The sequence below is a fragment of the Vigna umbellata genome, chromosome 10 (assembly GCF_029865625.1).
Source record: "Vigna umbellata cultivar VRB3 chromosome 10, Vumbellata_1.0, whole genome shotgun sequence".
Lineage (NCBI taxonomy): Eukaryota > Viridiplantae > Streptophyta > Magnoliopsida > Fabales > Fabaceae > Vigna > Vigna umbellata.
Window position 1 is genome coordinate 11,533,717 of NC_142174.1, and position 23,673 is coordinate 11,557,389.

A 23,673-nucleotide genomic window follows, 5' to 3' on the forward strand; every position below is an offset into this window, starting at 1 on the left:
TTCACGACAAATTAGTTTTAATCATTCTTCATACTTTCTGTCCTTTCCACTCAGATTACCAACTTAAATCAATTATTATAATCAATATTATAATAATCAATTTACCAACTTCTTTTATATTATTTTAAAAAATGCTTCTTGCTGAACAAAAAAATCAGATTACACTGAGAGAGAAAGATTAACAATTGGATTTATCACAATTAATCAAATTATATAATCTGAGTTAAAATATCTAAGTGTGTTTGTTTCACCATACTGAAAGATAAGAGGCGCTGAAATGTTATGAAAGGAGAAATTTCAATGTGGGAAACACACACTAATGTTATGAAAGAAAATGTCCATCATTCATCCATCCTATCTATGATATAATAATTCTAATTAATGAAAATAATTAAATAATTAATACTAAAATATTATATAAAATAAAATTAGTTTAGTTAAAAATTCATAATTTAATTTTATGTATTTTAACTTGAGTGTAAGTTTACGTTTAGTTTAATTTTAAAAATTATAGTTTATTTTAATATATCATTAAAATATAAAATAATTTAAATTTTAATGCATTTTTACTTTAAAGATAATTTTAATAATAATTTCATATTAAAAGTTTATCTATTGAAACAATTTTGTATCATTCACACCAATCAAAATCATTCATAAATTTTTACAAATTTTGTTTTCATATTTTATTATCTTTCGTTCAACCCAAACAATTTTACTTTTATTTTCATTTTTCTTCAAATTCGTTCATTTCCATTCTTTTAAATCCATCTTCCAATCAAAACAACTTTATTTTTATCTTAATTTCTCTTCAAAATCATTCATTTTAATCATCTCAAATTTATCTTTCAATCTAAAAATATCTATCTATCTATTTATCTACCTCTATATTATATTATATTATATTATATTATATTATATTATATTATATTATATTATGTTGTTTCAAAAATTGTAATTCTAATGTTTAATGATTATAAAATTTATAGATTTAGATTTTGAGATTCTCTCCAATATACAAATACTTAGTATTATAATTTAATGTTATTTCTATTAGGTACAACAATTTTATATTACCTTTAAAATAGTTTTAAATCGATTAAAAAAACTTTGTAGAAAATTTTATTAACATATATTGCAATCATGTTATAAATACTAAAATGTATTCCTTGTGTAGGAAATAATTATCTATTGAAATTTGTGAAATCCGTAAAATAACTAAATTCCTTAATAAAATCATTGCAGGTGATAAAAATATTAATGTTCTAACCTGACACAGACATTTTGATGGAAACTCGAACCATACTTTCAAGTATTAATAATAATATTATTATTAAACTTCTCTTTCTGCACCTCTTTCAGTCCACTCAATTGCTATACTCACATGTTCTTTTTATTTTCCTTTTTTTTTCCTTAGAAAAGACAAATCAAGCAGATGGACATGCACGTTCATAATACTGTTTTACTTCAGTATCAAACTCCAATGTTTTGTTTTGTTTGGAAAATGTTCAATCCACGTGCACCATTTATTTTATCTGAAAATTAATAAAAATATGATGAAAACTTTTTCTAATTATTTCTATTTATTCTTGGTATATACAAAAATCTTATAAAGTTGTTTGTTTTCTCGAGCTTCCTCATCAAATAAAATATACCCTTTTTATTATACTACGGGTGTTATTAAATCTTTTGTTCCCTAATTTTGCATTCTTAGAGAAAAATAGGAAAGTAGATATCCTAATATAATAAAAAAATAAGAAAAAAAAATATGGCTAAAAAGTTATCATAATAAAATAAAATAGAGATATTATGTATTCTGGGAATAAGAAGAAAATCAAAGTCCCAGTACTGTCATCTGATGCACTAACTGATAACAGAGAATCAGTGTAAAAAGATTAAATCTGCATCTGTGAACTCGAGAGTTGTGTAGATAATTACCTTCAATTATGGTCAAGGAGTAATGATATTTATACGGATCCCTTCTTTTTTTATATAAAATATTCAATGAAATAAAATAAATTTCAAATGTTAATAATTTTATTTGTAGGAAAATAAGTTAAAAAAGTTTTTTTCTCTTCTTTTTATTTGATCTTTTGTGTTTCTTTTACTTTGTTTTGTTAGTATTTTATGTTAAAAAAACTGCATCCGCATTCTTAAAGAAAGGAAACACACGGAAAGAGATGACCAGGATACCTGAGTATGTTTTAAAGAGAAGAGAGGATGTTTATATAAAATAAAAAGTAAATTAACAAAATTATATATTACCTTTTTAGAAGAGAGATTAATTCAAAATAAAATAAACCAATCAATTATTATCATGTTTAAAATATAATTTAAACAGTGACAAATCGTAAATATAAATAAATGATCATGAAAATTTCGGCAAATTTATGAAACAAATCCCTAGAATAAGATGTTTTTGTTCTTGAAAATCTTTAATATGAGTTAAAATCTTTTGAAGTTGTGCTATTCAAATATTAATCTTTCCAAGGGAAAATGAGAGTGTTGAAACACAAATTGTAGTTATGTTGGAAGAAAAAAACTACAAGATAGTAGCAAGATTCTCAAGCTTTATCTTACACTGGATAAAACAAATACCATCATAGTGTGCACTAATAAGATAATTACTGTGAGAACAATTAGATAATATTTGAGTGATTGTATTAATAAATATTGTCATTCTTATTACATCAAACAATTTTATATTGTTTAACATAAATATCTAAGATAATTTAAATATTTATTGTCTTTCTATTGTCTTACATGTCTTTTAAACATAATAAAATTTTATATATTTTTGAAGTAATTGATTTATCTTTTAAAGATAAAATTATGAGGGAAGTTTATATTTTTGATGACAATTATCTTTCTTTGAGTAATATGGAACCATTGTTTGCTCAAAAGAATAGATTATTTATAAAAGAGTAATTTTTATAGTTAATTATAAAAGAATAGATAAAATTTATTTTATACTTTTTTTTATAAATAGAGGTTTATCTAAATCAATAACACTAATAAGATGGTTACTCAAATAACAATTAAGTTAACATTTGAGTAATTATATTCTTAATAAATACTACCATTCTTACTACATCAAATAATTTTATATTCCTTAACAATAAATGTTTAAGATAATTTAAATATTTATTTTCTTTCTATCACCTCACATGCCTTTTAAACATAGAGTTATAACAAAATTTTATATCTTTTTGGAGTAATTAACTTATCTTTTAAAGATAAAATTATGACAAGATTGACTGACAATTATCTTATTTCGAGTAATGTGGAGCTATTGTTTTGCACAAAAAAATATATTGTTTATAAAAGGGTAATTTTTGTAGTTAATTATAAAAGAATAGATAAAATTTATTTTATATTTTTTTATAAGTAGTTTATCCAATTTGATAACACTAATAAGATGATTACTCAAATAATAATTAAGTTAACATTTGAATGATTATATTATTAATAAATACTATCGTTCTTACTACATTAGATAATTTTATATTACTTAACAATAAATATCTAGGATGATTTAAATATTTACTGTCTTTATATCATTTGACATGCCTTTAATGGAATTTGAAGTCTTTTTTGAATAATTAACTTCTCTTTTAAAGATAAAAGTATGACAAAAGATTGACTGACTATTGTCTTCATTCGAGTAATGTGAGCCATTGTTTTGCACAAAAGAATATATTGTTCTAAAAGAGTAATTTTTGTAGTTAATTATAAAATAATAGTTAAAATTTATTTTATATTTTTTTATAAGTAGGAGTTTATCCGATTTGGTAACACTAATAAGATGATTACTCAAATAACAATTAAGTTAACATCTAAGTGATTATATTCTTAATAAATACAGTCATTCTTACTACATTAAATAATTTATATTGCTTAACAATGTCTAAGATAATTTAAATATTTATTGTCTTTCTATCATCTGACATGCCTTTTAAACCTAAAGTTAGAACTGAATTTTATGTCTTTTTGGAGTAACTGACGTGTCTTTTAAAGATAAAATTATGAGAAAAGATTGATTGACAATTGTCTATTTTGGAGTAAGGTGGAGCCATTGTTTTTCACAAAAGAATACATTGTTTATAAAAGAGTAATTTTTGTAGTTAATTATAAAATAATAGATACAATTTATTGCCTTTCCATCATCTGACATGCCTTTTAAACACAAAGTTATAACGAAATTTTATGTGTTTTTGGAGTAACTGATTTGTCTTTTAAAGATAAAATTATGTCAAAAGATTGACTGAAAATTGTCTTTTTTCAAGTAATGTGGAGCAATTGTTTTGCACAAAAAAAATATATTGTTTATAAAAGGGTAATTTTTGTAGTTAATTATAAAAGAATAGATAAAATTTATTGTATGTTTTTTATAAGTGGTTTATCCACTTTGATAACACTAATAAGATGATTACTCAAATAATAATTAAGTTAACATTTGAGTGATTATATTCTTAATAAATACTATCCTTCTTACTACATTAGATAATTTTATATTACTTAACAATAAATGTCTAAGATGATTTAAATATTTATTGTCTTTCTATCATCTGACATGCCTTTTAAACCTAAAGTTATAATAAAATTTTATACTTTTCTGAAGTAACTAACGTGTCTTTAAAGATAAAATTATGAGAAAAGATTGACGGACAATTGTCTTTTTTTCGAGTAATGTGGAGCCATTGTTTTTCACAAAAGAATACATTGTTTATAAAAGAGTAATTTTTGTAGTTAATTATAAAATAATAGATAAAATTTATTGTATGTTTTTTATAAGTGGGTTATCCACTTTGATAACACTAATAAGATGGTTACTCAAATAATAATTAAGTTAACATTTGAGTGATTATATTCTTAATAAATACTATCCTTCTTACTACATTAGATAATTTTATATCACTTAACAATAAATGTATAAGATGATTTGAATATTTATTGTCTTTCTATCATCTGATATGCCTTTTAAACCTAAAGTTAAAACGAAATTTTATGTCTTTTTGGAGTAACTGACCAGTCTTTCAAAGATAAAATTATGAGAAAATATTGACTGACAATTGTCTTTTTTTCGAGTAATGTGGATCCATTGTTTTTCACAAAAGAATACATTGTTTATAAAAGAGTAATTTTTGTAGTTAATTATAAAATAATAGATACAATTTATTGCCTTTCCATCATATGACATGCCTTTTAAACACAAATTTATAACGAAATTTTATGTTTTTTTGGAGTAACTGATTTGTCTTTTAAAGATAAAATTGTGTCAAAAGATTGACTGACAATTGCCTTTTTTCGAGTAATGTGTAGTCATTGTTTTGCACAAAAAAATATATGGTTTATAAAAGGATAATTTTTGTAGTTAATTATAAAATAATAGATAAAATTTATTGTATGTTTTTTTATAAGTGGTTTATCCACTTTGATAACACCAATAAGATGGTTACTCAAATAATAATTAAGTTAACATTTGAGTGATTATATTCTTAATAAATACTATCCTTCTTACTACATTACATAATTTTATATCACTTAACAATTAATGTCTAAGATGATTTAAATATTTATTGTCTTTCTATCATCTGACATGCCTATAATGGAATTTTAAGTATTTATTGAATAATTGACTTGTCTTTTAAAGATAAAATCATGACAAAAGATTGACGGACAATTGTCTTTTTTCGAGTAATGTGAGCCATTGTTTTGTACAAAAGAATATATTGTTTTGAAAGAGTAATTTTTGTAGTTAATTATAAAAGATAAGGTAAATTTTATTTTATATTTTTTATAAATAGGAGTTTATCCAATTTGGTAACACTAATAAGATCATTACTCAAATAACAATTAAGTTATTATATTCTTAATAAATACTATCATTCTTACTACATTAGATAATTTTATATTACTTAACAATAAATGTATAAGATCATTTGAATATTTATTGTCTTTCTATCATCTGACATGTCTTTTAAACCTAAAGTTATAACAAAATTTTATACTTTTCTGAAGTAACTAACCATGTCTTTTAAAGATAAAATTATGAGAAAAGATTGACGGACAATTGTTTTTTTTTCGAGTAATGTGGAGCCATTGTTTTTCACAAAAGAATACATTGTTTATAAAAGAGTAATTTTTGTAGTTAATTATAAAATAATAGATAATATTTATTGCCTTTCCATCATCTGACATGCCTTTTAAACACAAAGTTATAACGGAATTTTATGTTTTTTTGGAGTAACTGATTTGTCCTTTAAAGATAAAATTGTGTCAAAAGATTGACTGACAATTGTCTTTTTTCGAGTAATGTGAAGCCATTGTTTTGCACACAAAAATACATGGTTTACAAAAGAGTAATTTTTGTAGTTAATTATAAAAGAATAGATAAAATTTATTGTATGTTTTTTTATAAGTGGTTTATCCACTTTGATAACACTAATAAGATGGTTACTCAAATAATAATTAAGTTAACATTTGAGTGATTATATTCTTAATAAATACTATCCTTCTTACTACATTACATAATTTTATATCACTTAACAATTAATGTCTAAGATGATTTAAATATTTATTGTCTTTCTATCATCTGACATGCTTATAATGGAATTTTAAGTATTTTTTGAATAATTGACTTGTCTTTTAAAGATAAAATTATGACAAAAGATTGACGGACAATTGTCTTTTTTCGAGTAATGTGAGCCATTGTTTTGTACAAAAGAATATATTGTTTTGAAAGAGTAATAGTTGTAGTTAATTATAAAAGAATAGGTAAAATTTATTTTATATTTTTTATAAGTAGGAGTTTATCCAATTTGGTAACACTAATAAGATGATTACTCAAATAACAATTAAGTGATTATGTTCTTAATAAATACTATCCTTCTTACTACATTAGATAATTTTATATTACTTAACAATAAATGTATAAGATGATTTGAATATTTATTGTCTTTCTATCATCTGATATGCCTTTTAAACTTAAAGTTAGAACGAAATTTTATGTCTTTTTGGAGTAACTGACCTGTCTTTCAAAGATAAAATTATGAGAAAAGATTGATTGACAATTGTCTTTTTTTCGAGTAATGTGGAGCCATATTTTTTCACAAAAGAATACATTGTTTATAAAAGAGTAATTTTTGTAGTTAATTATAAAATAATAGATACAATTTATTGCCTTTCCATCATCTGACATGCCTTTTAAACACAAAGTTATAACGGAATTTTATGTTTTTTTGGAGTAACTGATTTGTCTTTTAAAGATAAAATTATGTCAAAAGATTGACTGACAATTGTCTTTTTTTCGAGTACGGCCATTGTTTTTCACAAAAGAATACATTGTTTATAAAAGAGTAATTTTTGTAGTTAATTATAAAATAATAGATACAATTTATTGTCTTTCCATCATCTGACATGCCTTTTAAACACAAAGTTATAACGGAATTGTCTTTTAAAGATAAAATTATGTCAAAAGATTGGGTGACAATTGTCTTTTTTGAGTAATGTGAAGTCATTGTTTTTCACAAAAGAGTAGATTGAAAAAAGTAATTTTTTGTATTTAATTATAAAAGAATGGATAAAATTTATTGTATGTTTTTTTATAAGTAGGAGATTATCTAATTTGATAACACTAATAAGATGGTTACTCTAAAAACAATTAAGTTAACATTTGAGTGATTATATTCTTGATAAATACTGCCATTCTTACTACATCAAATAATTTTATATTGTTTAACAATAAATATGTCTAAGATAATTTAAATATTTATTGTCTTTCTATCATTTTCTGACATGTGGAAAACGAAATTTTATATATTTTTGGAATAATTGACTTGTCTTTTAAAGATAAAATTGAGACGAAATGTTATATTGTTTGGAGTGATTGATTGACAATTATTTTTTTAAAGTAATGTGAAACTATTGTTTTGCACAAAAGAATAGATGGTTTATAAAAGTGTATTTTTTTGTAGTTAGTTATAAAATAATAGATAAATTTTATTTTATATTTTTTTCTTAGTAGGAGTTTATCGAATTTGATAACAGATGGTTACCCTAAAAACAATTAAGTTAACATTTTGAATGATTATACTCTTAATAAATCTATCATTATTGCTACATCAAATAAATTTATATTGCTTAAAAATAAATTTCTAAGATAATTTAAATATTTATTATCTTTCCATCATCTAACATGTCTTTTAAACATAAAATTATTACGAAATTTTATATTCTTTAAAGTAATTGATCTATCTTTCAAAAGATAAAATTATACAGAATTTTATATTTTCAAAGTGATTGACTGACAAATATTTTTTCTGAATAATGTGGAGTCATTTTTTGCATAAAAGAATAGATTGTCTATAAAGGAATACTTTTTATAATTTATAAAAAAGGGCATAATATAAAAAAAATTTATAGTGTCAAGATATAAAAAATACGTGTGTCAAAAATATATATTTTTTGTTTATATTTAATTTGAAAGGTACAAAAAACTATTTCTAAAGTTTGAATTAAAGCTTTTAATGTATTAAAATTTATGTGTTTAGTTTAACGATGAATTAAAATAATTATTTATGGAAAAAAAGCTTCTGAATGTAAACCTGTACCACATCAATGATAAAATCAGTTATAATTGATTAATGAATTTGACGTTTTTATGTATTATCTCGGATGATTTTATATTTTTCTATATGTAATTTAATATTCAGCACATTTTATATTTGACTTTAATTTTTTTACCTGAATTTAATTAACCTAAAGTGTATTTGAAGTATATTAAAATTACTCTTAGGTATACTTTGATGGGTGCGAGAAAGTCCATTTAACCCACACAATCGTGCATGTATGACGATTTACTGACATACATTTTTTTTTATTACTTTCATATGATGTAAGCTATACAAACATTCTTTTTAAACTTAATTATGTATTAACAAAATTAAGTTTCGAGTTACGTATAACTTTTCATAAATATATTATATTTATTATACTATTTCATAACTATGTCATTGTACTATTTAACATGGATACAATCTACGGGTCTAAGTAAAGAAATTTAATATTTAACTAATTTGTTACAAAATTTATTTCCAAATCATATTTTTTTATGACTAAAATCAATGTTTCGAAAAGAATGAAACTAAATTATATTTTATTTTGAAATAGGAACAAAAATCAGAAACGATCAATAATTAAATATTAAAAACATATTTAACCCTAAAAAAAATCTAAATGAAGAGATTTATTGCAGAAAAAAGAAAAAAAAAAGTTAATATTAATGGGTGGCAGTATATTAATAATGTTGGAGTGAAATAAAATGGTGATTGGAGAGGGCAAAGGCGTAAAAGGGAAGCAGAGAGAAGGGTTATATATAACCTAGAGACAAGAGCCAAAAAGCAGAGTGAGAAAGCTTTTATCGGCCTGGCTCTACACTCGGCGTTTGTCTCGTGGTCACTTCGAAAGTGACCGCCGGCGCTTGTTCTATCTTTTTTTTACTGCGGTCTTTCAGTCTCTCACTTACACTTAAATTCATTTTTTCTTTTCGATTCTGGTCCTCGGAGAGCATTGCCAAGCAGCTTGCATAAATACTCACTGCGCTGCGGTTCTACTCGATCATTCATCCTTCCACTCGGGTGAGTAATAACCTCTTTTTCTCTTTCTCGCGTAACGCTATTCAATGCTCTCGTTTTTTTTTTCTTTGTTCTGAAACTCCGTTAATCGGTTCATTGGCGAGTACGGTGGTGGCTGTACTTCGTGGCAAAATGTGCATGATCTTTTCTGCTGCATGGTAAATAATCATGCTTTGAGAACTCTAGGCCTCTTGATCGATTCATTCAGGTTATTCCAATGATGATTTTATGTTTCTAAGCTCATGCGTTTCGTGGGTCTGGTTTGCATTTTTGGAGTAGGGAGGTTTTCGTTTCATCACAATTTAGATTTTTATCCTTTGAAATGCACGATATTTTGTTTCCTTCTCATCATGTTTCATCCCCGATTTCACATTTTGCCGTAATTGCACTTGTGGATTCAGAGAAGCAGATAAAAGTAAGCGTCTTGCATACGGTGTTCATCAATATCTCACATCCGCGTGCATGCCATTAATCTTTTTTCATCTCCTTATTCTTTCTGTGCTTATCTAACCAGGCCTGGTCCATTTTCACGGTCTAACGAGAACAGATAATTATTTTTGTAGTGACAGATATTTATTTCGCATTTTTTTATTTATTTAGAGCTGTATCTTTTAGCCACCCTGTTTCTGATGTGTCAAAACAGGTCTGTTGTGTGCTTGTGTTTGGTTTTGAATGCTTGAGTTTCGGGGAATTGGTTTTAGCTACCCGTGTAAAAATGTGATTTGCTTGGTGACTTGGCGTGCATTCACCATTTGAGGGTTTGGCATAAGAAATATATTGGAGCTTGTTGTATGTTGTCTACGTTCTCAGTAGGTTTCTACAATGTGGAGATCTAAAGGAATAAGCTTACAGAATTTTTTGGGATTTTATTTTGGCTAGGAGACGCTTGTTTTTGAGATAGGGTTCTAGTTAAGAACTTGGTGTGGCTGTGTCCACATCTGTAAACATTATAATGTGAACAGGAGGGAGCAACTGGAGAATGCAATTGGTTTGGTTTGGGAAGTAGAATAATCATAAACAGCAGGTGAAAGATGATCTAGCTGCTCATGGAGTTGAAAATATATATGATTTATAAATTAGACTATTATGAGGCTAGTCAACTTCTAAGATCCCAGATAACCAGGGGACCTATATACCTTATCATTATTAGGTGGTTCTCTGCTCCTATGGCCTGGCGTTAGTTTTGAAGGATATCGGTTCTAACTTGTCAGTAAACTTTCATGATTTTGATAAGAGGTACAATTAGATAATTTGTTTTTAAGAGGTACATTGGAAACGGGCAGTTCACTGTTTTGATGGCCTTCCACTGGTCTTAGAGGTTATTGATTATACTTTGTCAGAAAAAATGAACGTGCTGTTATCTAGGCATCATTTTTAAATTGCTGCGCTATGGTGCAATTGTTTGCCAACTGCCAGAGGCAATTTGTGATGGGAGGCCCACCATTCATAGGCCGCAAAGTCGCGTTTATATGGTGAAATTTTGGTGTTCCACAATCTGCCATTGACAACGCTATTCCTGCCATCAATATTGGGTTTTTCCTTGTCTTTAAGTGCTCACAAACATCTTTATATGGTGGAATTTTTTCCATGTTTAGGAATTCCTCTTGAGAAAATTTGGTGGATTTTTGCCATCTGCCATCAATATTACTATTTTTGACCAACAATTTGGATTTTTTTCTTGTCTTTAATTGCTTAGGAACATTTTAACACACTACAGATAATTCCTCTCTTTAAGGAAATACTGGTGTGCCTGATGGTGCTGATTTCTAAACATCTTTGTTAAATGGCGTTGCCATGATAGAATGGCTTGCCAATTGCCATGCGCAATTTGTGAATGGATGCCTGCTATGGCAGCACCATAGGACACAGTGGCGTGTTTATATGGCAAAATTTTGGCCTTCTGCCATCTGCAATTGATAACACTTTCTTAATGTGAATATTTTATAGAACATTTGTGTCTATAAATATTTTTCTTCATAAATTTTGATGACATTTTCCTGTACCGTCTCTTTTTTAGAATTTTTTGTTGTATCAGTGTACTCAACCATATTTTCATGCTTTGCAATGAACAGGTTACTTCAAATATTTTTCTGAGTAAAAGGTTATCAAGTTCCATGGATGATGAGTTTTTCTACGGAAACAAAGCGCCATCTGGTGTCATAAAAGCGATAAAGTTTGATGTTTTAACTGAAAATGATATAGTAAGTATACTCTTCATCTTATATCCATTTGAGTTTTTAATTAGTGTCTATTTGTTAGTTCATTGCGACTTTCTTTGTGGGATCGAATGGTATGCACTTACTGTGTAACACATTAACACTAAGTAGAGGGTGGGCCATTAATTTTGTTTACCTTTTAAAAGATGAATCTATTGGGTGGAACTGCCTTGTAATTTGTTAAACACATAATATATGTTAATTAGTTTTACATCTACAGGAGAAAGTCTCTGTTTTAGAGATAAATGCAGCCGGGCAGGTCACTGGGTCTATGTTGGGATTTCCAAATATATCTGACGAGTGTGCCACTTGTGGTTCTAAAGACAAAAAGTTTTGTGAAGGTGTAAATGGACACAGTATATGAAAATTGTGTTTACAGATTTTGTTATGATAATTGTAATTTATTAGTGAAGGCGCTGAAAACATGAATATTTAATTTCAGGTCATTTTGGAGTAATCAAATTTCCATTTCCCGTACTCCATCCATATTTTATGTCAGAGATTGCACAAATCTTGAATAAGATTTGCCCGGTTTGCAAAACTATTCGTCATAAATCTAAGGTCAGATACATACTGATATACTAAGTCTGATTTTTGTTATAATAAAGAGTTGGCTTTAGTTCACTGCTATTGTATAAGATAAGTTAAACCAAATATTCATTTAGATCATATGGCAAATTTTAGGATTTTAAAATCTTTTCCAAATATTTTCCGCCTTTCAAATTGCATAGGATTCTAAGGTACAATCGGACATCATTTGAGAAGTTTCACGACCTGTAGTACAATGTTACATACCTATATCGATTTTGTCATTACTTGTTATCCTACTTTCTCTTGATAGTTTCATTTTCTTCTTATAGGGTGCTCAATTAATATTTGGAATCAAGCAGTCTATCAATTGCAAATATTGTTCTGTAAGTTAGTGTCTTCACCTCTGTTAATTTGCTTCAAAGGACATTTCTCTTTTATTAATATGTTGTTTGCTTGGCATGACAACTTGTTCACCAAACAGGGAAATGGGATGGGCCGTTATCCATCCATGAAGTTTAAATTTTCGTCCAATGATCTCTACAAAAGAACAGCAATTATTGTTGAAGTAAATGATAAGGTTTCAAAGAAAACTTTGGGACGAAGCCTGCCAGCTGATTATTGGGATTTTATTCCTTATGATGCTCAACAAGAAGAAAATTATGTAAATAGAAGGGTTTTATCACCAGGACAGGTAGTGCTACCCACATTTACATGATGTATGCAGTTTTGTATATTTTTCCTTGGATACGATAATTTTGCATTATATCAAAATTAAAGACATCTCGATAGATAGATATAGATATATGCCAGCTTGAGAGTGAGTGTTCTGAATGTAAATTAGCCCTAACATTTGTTAGGAGATTTGATTGCCTTAGAATGGGAAATTGACATTATTGTAATGATTATTACATTGATTATAAAAACATCATCTCGAGGTTGCATTGACACAATTCCTAGAAACTGTTAGTGTAACAATAACTTTAGTGTGACCTTCCATTTCCTGAAATACCTTTTTTTTTTAAGTGAATGAAAAGCAAAGCCTGAAAACTATGGTTTTCCCATTGCTTGCAATTAAAAATCAAACTTACCTTTTCTGAATTTTTATGGTACTTTTCAGTCATTCCTATTATGTGGTCATGCTTTTTAGCTGGAGCTATAACAGGGTAAATTTCATATATTTTTATTTTCAGGTTATTTCTTTGTTGAATGATGTTGATCCGAACTTCATTGAAAAATATATTCCAAGAAAAAATTTGGTCAGTCTTAATTGCTTCCAAGTGACTCCAAATTGTCATCGAGTAACAGAAGTCCCTTATGCAATTTCTAATGGAAACCAATTGAGTTTTGTAAGTATATATGTTTTCTCATTTGTTTTAGTTTTATTTATAAGCTGTCACAACTAGTCTTATCCTTTTTTTTAATATAACAAATATGGTTAATTTTTTTAGGATGACAGGACTCGATTTTGTAAGAAATTGGTTGATTTCAGGGGCACAGCTAATGAGTTAAGTTCTCGTGTTTTGGATTGCATGAGGATTTCGAAGGCAAGATGCTGAACCGTTATTTTGTTTGTTATTTTTATGTCACTTTGTCATGATTCTTGCCTTTTCTTATGTTTTTGTTTTTGGAAATGCAGCTAAATCCTGATAAAACACCTAATACTATTTTTGCTGATATCCAAAAGAAAAAAGTTGCAGAAAATGCTTGCAATTCTTCTGGTTTAAGATGGATAAAAGATGTGGTTCTTGGAAAACGCAATGATAGTACGTTCCGTGCCGTTGTTGTTGGTGATCCATACCTTGAGCTCAGTGAAATTGGTATACCTTGCCATATTGCTGAAAGTTTGCACGTTTCTGAGTATGTTAACAGGCAGAATTTGGAAAAGCTGCTTTATTGTTGTGAGCTACGCCTGTTAGAGAAGGGAGCGATAAAGGTTTGCAGAAAGGGTAGTTCTATTAATCTGTTTAAAAAGGAAGATCTACGGATAGGAGACCAATTTTATAGGCCTCTTTGTGATGGGGATAAGGTTCTGATAAATAGGCCCCCTTCCATACATCAACATTCTATGATTGCTCTCACTGTTAGGGTCCTTCCAATATCTTCTGTAGTGTGCATTAACCCACTTTGTTGTTCCCCATTTCGTGGGGATTTTGATGGTGATTGCCTTCACGGGTATATTCCACAATCAGTTAGTGCAAGAGTTGAGCTTAATGAGCTTGTTGCTTTAGATAGGCAATTGTTTAATGGGCAAAGTGGTAGAAATCTGCTTTCACTTTCGGAGGATAGTTTGACTGCTGCATATTTGCTAATGGAAGATGGGGTCCTTTTAGATGTTTACCAGATGCAGCAGCTTCAAATGCTTTGTAACAAAGGTTTACCTCCTCCTGGAATTGTAAAAGCTCCTTCAAGCAAAAGCTCATTTTGGAGTGGCAAGCAATTGTTTAGCATGCTCTTGCCTTCTGATTTTGGATATTCCTTTTCTTCGGATGGTGTTGTTGTTAGTGATGGGGCTTTTATCTTCTTTTGAGGCTTCTGGATGGTTACGTGATTCTGACTGCAATGTTTTCCAGAGTCTTGTGGAACATTTTCAAGGGAAATCTCTAAACTTTTTGTTTGCTGCGCAGAATGTTTTATGTGAATGGTTATCTATGATTGGTTTTAGTGTTTCACTCTCAGATTTGTACCTCTCTTCTGATTCCTATGCACGAAAAAACATGATTGAGGAAATATTTTATGGTTTACAAGATGCAGAGAAGGCATGTGATTTCAAGCAGTTATTGTTGGATTGCTATTGTGATTTTTTGTCTGGAAATCATGAAGAGAGTGAAAATTCTATGATTGTTGATGCAGACAATCTGAATAATGAAAGACAAATATCTGCTGCTCTCAGTCAAGCATCAGTTGATGCTTTTAGGCATGTTTTTCGCAATATTCAAAGTTTAGCTGACAAATATGCATGTACAGACAATACTTTTCTTGCCATGAATAAGGCTGGAAGCAAGAGTAGTTTAGTGAGATTAGCGCAACATTCCATGTGCCTTGGCATGCAAAATTCTCTGGTCCGCTTATCTTACAGACTACCCCGTCATCTTTCATGTTCTGCTTGGAATAGTGAAAAGGGGCTTGATTCAATCCAGAAATACTCTGGTACCCTTAAATCTGTTCAGTCTTACATTCCGTGTGCTGTGGTCAAAAGCTCATTTCTGACTGGGTTGAATCCACTTGAATGTTTTGTTCATTCTGTGGCAACCCGTGCTAGTGGTTTCAGTGAAAATGCAGACGTTCCTGGAACATTAACACGGAGATTGATGTTCTTCATGCGTGATCTGTTTGCTGCATATGATGGAACAGTGAGAAATTTATATGGTAATCAACTTATTCAGTTTTCTTATGATATTGAAGAGAACTCTTCATGTGATCAAAGTTTAAAAGAGTATGCTATTGGTGGTGAACCAGTTGGGGCACTTTCTGCTTCTGCAGTTTCAGAAGCTGGATACAGTGCTTTGGATCAACCAGTTAGTCTACTTGAAACGTCACCTTTGCTGAATTTGAAAAATGTTCTTGAATGCGGTTCAAGGAAAAAAAAGGGCGACCAGTCTGTGACTTTATTTTTGTCTGAAAAAGTTGGTAAACAGAGACATGGGTTTGAATATGCAGCTTTAGAAGTTAAGAATTATTTGGAAAGATTGTTCTTCTCAAAAATTGTTTCTACTGTGATGATAATATTCACCCCACATGATAGCCGCAGCCTAGAGAAAGGCTGTCCTTGGGTCTGCCACTTTCATTTAGACAAGGAAATTCTAACGAGAAGAAATTTGAAAGTGGATTCTATCATTGACTCTCTTTACCAGAGATATTACTCCCAGAGAAAAGAACTAAAAGTCTCTTTTACCAACTTGAAAATATCAAGCAAGTAAGTTTCTATTGTTATGGTGCTTCTAACAATATTTGTTGTTACTTGAGGAAGTATTTACTGTCCTTGAGTGCTATACTGGGAGCTAGTGAAGGTTACAACAGTATATGTAACTACCTCTATTCAGAGTTCTATGCTTTTCTGTGAGCGTGAAGGATATTTAATTATTAGTGCAGATAGGCAATAAATGACATCTAGTCATGCTGTTCTCGTATATTCAGAATGTGTTTGTTGCTTCAATTATTGCTAAGTGGATCGTTGAATATGCTTTTTACTAGTTTATTTACTGTTGACAACAGCTCTGAGCGACCCAGCTAATTTTGGTGAAACCCCTGATACTTGCAATAATTTTGCCACAACCCTTAGATAGAACTGAAATCCTCTGGCTTTGATAAAATTAGAATTTGTTACTGAACTACAAAGAACTTTTCATATAGCAGCAGATTTCAAAGAAATTGATATCGAGAGACTGAAATTTATAACTGAAGTAGATAAGTGACATTGTTTAAAACCACGATTCAGTACAAAGCGAGTATGTACCCTAAATTTCAATTACAACAAGACTAATGATACATTTTTTTTCATTACTGTCAATTTTGATCAAGAACAAAAAATGTAATGATCATTGAATACATCTATTGACATGAATAGGGCAAGGCTATTTGAAATTATTGGACCTTTGCCTATTCATAACAACTATTCCGTTTGGGAAAAACCAGTTGTGACTATAATTTTTTTGAGGCTTATAGTACTGAAAAATCTGTTTTCCACATTCCAAAAGAATTATGTTTTCTTTGTCTTTATGGGTGGGTTTTTTGTGTAAAATTATAGTGATTATAATAATAATACACTACTTGCGTGATCTCTTACTTCTCTTCATTACTTATCATTCTTACTGCTTTACTGATCCCTTCTTTCTTGGACAATGAAATAGCAGAAAGTGTTCTGGTTATTCAGCGGTTAAGGAAGGTGATGACACTTTTGTAGATAATAAAGAAGACAGTGATGATTGCATTACGGTCACAGTTGTTGAAAATTCTGAGAATCCTATCCAACTGGTTTCCGTTCGGGACTTGATGATACCTTTTTTTCTAGGAACAACAGTAAAAGGTTTGCAGTACTCTAATATGAATATCCTGTCGTTTCAAGTTGTGATTATATATGTGAACCTTTTAAAAGTTATCTTCACGAGCAAATACATGGGTGGAACATTTCGTGTTTTGTTGAAGTTCAAATTATGTTTGTGCTACATATATGTCAGTTGAAGTTTCTTTGTTGTCATGTAAAACTTTTATGATTCCATGATGGCTAGAAAAAAGTACACTGTATTTGGCTATTATAAATGTGAAGTTAAAAGTGTTATTGCTAATCCTTTTCTTTTAGGAGGACTCACGTTAAAAGCACACAATTGTAAATAAAATAGGTGAATTATTTCTAATTATAAATTTGGTTTCCTATGACCAACTTTACTGCATCTGACTCATGCACAAATATGTTTTACTCGGCGTTGTAAAATATTCTTATATTTTTTCATTATTATGAATTCGTGAAATGTTCTTTAGGATTTATGGACATCAAGAAGGTTGATATTCTCTGGAATAATCAATCAAAAGTAACAAATTCTTACAGTGGTTCTTCTGGTGAACTGTACTTGAGGGTTACTGTGGCCAGCGACGGTAACACTGGAAGGTTCTGGGGTGTACTTGTAAATCATTGTCACAAGATAATGCAGATAATTGACTGGCCACGGAGTCATCCAGACAGCATAAGTTATATCTCATCAGCCTTTGGAATTGATGTAGCCTGGCAATACTATTACAAGGTGGGTATGATTACAAACATTCCTTTCTTTGTTTTAGGTTCGAAATGAAATACATGGTAGTATATGTGCATATTTGATTTACTTGCATATGATTTACTTGTAGAGTTTGGCATCTGCAATATGTGACACTGGAAAGTCCATCCTTCCTAAGCATCTGCGTCTTCTTGCCAATAGTCTGTCAGCTAGTGGAGAATTTGTAGGATTAAATGCTAAAGGCATGGCACTACAACGAGAACATGCGTCCGTTTCATCACCATTTGTGCAAGCATGCTTTTCTGTCAGTTTTCACATTTGTTATTCAGTCAATGCTCTATGATTTCTGATGTCAAGATTTTGATAACCCATACATAATTCATGTCGAAATTATCAAATGTTATTGTAGAATCCAGGTAGGAGCTTTATAAAAGCTGCCAAGTCTGGAATCACGGATAATCTTCGGGGCAGCCTGGATGCATTGGCTTGGGGAAACTGTCCCTCTTTGGGGACAAGTGGACTGTTTGATATCATATATTCAGAGAAGGTATTGGTTTTCTTATCTATTAATTAATTTTCTTGCTTTCATTCAGATTTAATGTATCATGTATCGTTAAGATTGTTCTACAAGCATTTTTGTCTTTTTAATGTATAAGATAAAGGCTTTATTTAACAGGGGCCGCACGAACGCAGGCCCTTCTTCACAAATTATGAAGTCTCTACCACTTGTGGAGACTTCAGAGCAAGACCCCCACCAAAGGTGCAAGGGAAGTCATAAATTGTTATTTTCTAATAATAAATATTGTTTACTACATAAATTATATTGTAGTTAATGTTTGTAATAAACAACTATTTTGAATATATAAACTATATTTTGGATTTATGATTTAGAATTTATATTGATACAACTTATAACAATGTCGAAAAGTGGTTGAAAAAAATTTAAACTTACAAATAAAGACAAGAAACGTTTGAGATAGTCAAGAAAAAAACTTTTGAACTAGTTGTTAGATTAAATGAAATTTGAAAAAAAAAATTAAGTATATAGAAAGTAATAAGGAGTTGAAAATAAAATTGAATGCTTAATATATATATATATATGTATATATATATATATATACATATATATATATATATGTACATATATATATATATGTATATATATATATATATATATATGTATACATATATATATATATGTATATGTATATATATATATGTATATATATATGTATATGTATATATATATATGTGTGTATATATACACACATATATATATACATATACATATATATATACATATATATATATATGTACATATATATATGTATACATATATATATATATATGTACATATATATATGTATACATATATATATATATGTACATATATATATATATGTATATATACATATATATATATGTATATATATATATATAATATAAGGTTAGTGAGAGTGATAACAACTCCAAAAAGTGTTTTGAGAAATCAATTGTAAAATCTGCTCTTCAAGATAAAAGTTAATATTTATAATATAGAGTTGATTTTTAAAGAACCCAGGAATTACCTTGTGCTTTTATTGCCCTAAAAGTGATATGGCTGGTATGTGCAAGTTAGAAGAATTTCACTTCAGTACCAAAATGTTTGACCAACTTCTCTCAAGAATGCAGCATCCTATTTGTTGACTTTGTGACTTTTTTACTGTGAACCTTTCAAGTATAAATGCGAATTATGCATTCTATAAACACTTTTAGCTGCTTTCTATATCATGAGATTGTTAAAACGTTTGACCTTTGTTTCTCCAATTGCTATTTTCAATTCAAACATGCTCGTTTTTTATTAGTGAATTTACTATCTTAACCATTTCTCTGACAAAAAAATAAGGTTTATACCGAGTAAAGATAGACGTGGAAGAGTTTCTAGGTTGTTATGGAGAAAAGTTATCTTGTACCATGCAAGTTGTACGTGTAATACTGTCATTTACAGTGGTCCAACATTTTATTTTATCAGGGATATGAGGTAGCCAAGTCTGTAGATGTGTATAAGCTGCTAGAAGCCAGTTTTGACAAGCCGAACAATAAGATTGGTATATATTCTCACAACAATTCATCTGACAAATGTGGTTCTGAGTTTAGGCATAAGAATGGCTATGCCTTTAAAGAGGGAAAACAGTGGAAAAACATTGTAAGAAATTTTGTGACGGTAAATGATATTCAGAAGCTGACTATTGCTTCAAGGTGCATATTGAACAAGTAAGAACTGTAGCCTTTTCCAAACTCTGGTGTGTTTTTAATGATACATAGTTCTGTATATTCTATGTATGACATTCACATTATCATATATAGCACGGACTAATATTATGGGTCACAACTGGTTGTACGTATTGTTATGCCATGGTTGTTTCTTTCAGTTGGCACTTCCACTAAGCTATTTTCTACTTCGTACTAATTTTTATGCTTCTGGAAGGTTGTGTATCATTATGCTTTGGTATTTTCTTGCAATTGGTGGTTAAATTTTATTCTGTCCCTTTTTATTATTTTAGAATAGTTTTTCCTTGAGTAATAAGTTCATTAGACTTATGAGAGACACGACCACTATCCTTTAGGCTCAACCTAGCTTAAATGAGTAGAAGATTGGTTTTTAACTACATTTTCTATGTAGCTATTTCACTTTCTTTGGTATAAAGTATTATAAGACCAACTACAAATATCTTTGACTTATTGCTACCTATATATCTCAGTTATTTTCAGAAGGAAATAACTGATATAACAAATTGGTTCTGATAGTCTCTACTTTATATATACTGTTGCCAAACTCAAGGTATATCTTCTTGACACAGTTTTGTATGGTTGTCTAAGATCGCTTGGTGTGATTGTGGATATATGATATGCAGAATAATTGTACATTTGGGCTGTTGTCTATGTAGGTATGCGATTGATGAACTGATAAGTGAGTTTGACAGATCTACAATGCTAAGAGTTCTGAATTTCCATCCTCGTAGAAGTGAGAAATTGGGTATTGGACCACAGGACATTAAGGTATGTGTTCTCTTGTGAAGAAGGTTTTGGATTTGAGGTAAAAAATAATTTTGTTTCTTCTTGGTTTTGTCTTAATGCGCTTAAAGGCAATGCACATTAAATTGAAGCGCACTTCAAATTTGAGATTTGGAAATTTTTTTCTGTATTTTCTCTTTATTCCTCTTAAAAGTTCCCTTGAAAAGTTTTTTTTTTTATTATTATTGTTATTATTTGCGTTACTTCATTATGAACATTTATGAATTCTTGAACTTGATGAAGTCAGTGGAGCCATGAAAACAAGCACCACCCCATCCCGTATTCTTTTCTTACAATCTCCCATATTTCCTCTTTAATTATGATTTTTCTGGCAATTAGCAATGATGCAATGGGTAGAACCCATGTCTGTATGATTTTAGACTAGGTTAACACTGCCTAAATACCCCTAAAGAAAAATAAAATGAAAAGAAGTCATTGGACTGAGATTGTTTTAGGTGTTAATGAACTTGCGTGATCAGAATAGAACCTTTCTCTGCAATTGTGGTGTAAATGAAAAGGCTAGAGCTAATTATTTCACATTCCTATATGGTAAATTTCATTCCATATATAGTATCACATATTAGTTAAGAGCGTGCTATAGTGACCCTTTTCTGCCACGGGATTCAATGTGTAGCAGTTACACTATCATCATGGCTACAATAGTGTGGTTAAAAGAATGGATATTTGCATGTTATTGGAAGCTATCATGATATAGGCTTTAAACATTCATTTTTACCCTTGAAAGAATTTTGTTTAGGATTTTTAAAATTCTGATTTCTCCTCAATTTTTCTAATGTGATTTTTGCTTGAGAAACATAATACAGGATTTGAAACTCTTCCTTCAACATTTACACAAAAAAGTTGTCTTGTTTCCTTTACTCTTCAAAGTTTACTGGACTATTTTTTCCTGCATATTCAGTTTTTTTTCCCCTTTAAATTTGCCAGTTCATATTTTGTTAATTTTTTTATCTAACGTGTTTTGTTTGTTTTTATTAATTTTCACCATCGTCTTTCATACTTGGACTTCATTACTTTGTTCTTGTTGCCCATAGATTTACGGTGAAAGTGTGTAACGTCTTATTTATCATGGATTTCTTTAATGCTGGCCATTTAATGTTTTGGCTTTTGAGTATTTATAGATGTAGTATAAATGTAGTGTGTATTATAATATTTAAAATAGAAGTAATCCACGTCTCATTAAACCTTTATGCCGCCATTAGGAATTGATAATTACGACTACGTAGTAGCTTTCAAGTAGTAATAATGAGGAGATACTGCATCAATCATTCTTCTTGTGCTAGTTGAAGTGTATAATGAAGGTTGTTCTTGCTCGGTCACAGGTTGGATGGCATCCTAAATTTACGGATAGCCGCTGCTTCCATATAGTACGAACTGATGGAACTGTTGAAGATTTTTCATACCGCAAATGCATACTTGGTGCTCTTGAAATCGTTGATCCAAAAATGTCGAAGATCCAGAAGAAAAAATGGTCAGGACGTGATGACACAAATTCAATGCGTGTCCAAGCATAGTAAGTGATTTCATTTGATCTGGTGGCAGTCTCCATAAAGACTACCAGAAAAAAAGAAGTCGTGTTTTCTCTGAAGAAATCGTGGTAAATGTAGTGGGAAGTGTTAGTAGTGCCTCAACTCTACAGTCACAAACAGCAACGTTGTTTTTCTACCTTTGATTTGAAAGATATCCAGAATCAGTGGTAGAGAAACACTGCTCACATTTGCGAGTTTAGAGTTATGTTGTTGGCATTACTCCAGCTAAAAGGTGGAAAGAACTAGAAAGCTTGTTTTGTTGTGCTATTTGGGTGGTATGGTAACTCCATGGGTTTTTCTCGACGGATAGAGGCAGGCAGAAGCACGTTTTGAAAGAACTGAGATAATGCATAGAAGGGGAGTATACAAGGTGAAAACAATGGTAGCACATTCTTTTATGTTAACAATTTAAGTTTTCTTTTGTATGGCCTGGGTTCTTACCCATAGCTTCTTTTTGCTTTTTCCACTAATACTTTGTTCGCCAACGATTACGTAAGGCAAATAAAGATCTAGTGGAAGCAGCAACGAGAAGCTTGTAAAAGATTTACACCCGAGAGACCATATGTATTAGTCAATATGTAGCTCATCATATTCCATCTTCTCTCTTCTTTCTTATCTCTGTCGTAATCTACTTGTTCCATCACACTACTTTCTTCAACCACTTTTTCACTCAGTCTCTTGACTCTTTCCCTTTTCTGATTATTCCTCCTGAAACCAGTGGTGTAGCAGATCTGCTTCCTACCTTCGGATTTACTTTCCAAAGTTTAAAGCTTTGCTTGCCTCACTTAACATAGCTTCTTCTTTTTTTCTCCTATCGTACCAAAAATAATCCAGGTTACTAAAAGTACAATTCAGTCTTCTGTTTGATGCAAATTCATTTCTTTTTCTTTATTTGTTATTTAATATAACTTGTTTAGAAAGTTGAAAGGTAGATATGTATTGTTAGTGTAAAACTGGACATCTTAAAAGTCCCACGAAAGCT

The 23,673-nt window shown here is 29.5% G+C and overlaps 1 protein-coding gene across 1 annotated transcript; it reads left to right on the forward strand.

The window, feature by feature from the left end:
• The first annotated feature begins 9,421 nt into the window (after positions 1-9,421).
• On the forward strand, positions 9,422-23,364 carry LOC124827483 (DNA-directed RNA polymerase IV subunit 1). The gene is given in 18 exon segments (XM_088100755.1): positions 9,422-9,638; positions 11,708-11,836; positions 12,072-12,192; positions 12,294-12,412; positions 12,712-12,765; positions 12,864-13,073; positions 13,573-13,728; positions 13,831-13,926; positions 14,019-14,890; positions 14,892-16,295; positions 17,230-17,405; positions 17,858-18,117; positions 18,221-18,394; positions 18,500-18,637; positions 20,102-20,343; positions 21,018-21,129; positions 22,485-22,648; positions 22,650-23,364. Coding segments are annotated over 17 exon segments (4,419 nt in total). The 5' UTR covers positions 9,422-9,638; positions 11,708-11,749; the 3' UTR covers positions 22,684-23,364.
• The last annotated feature ends 309 nt before the right edge of the window (positions 23,365-23,673 follow it).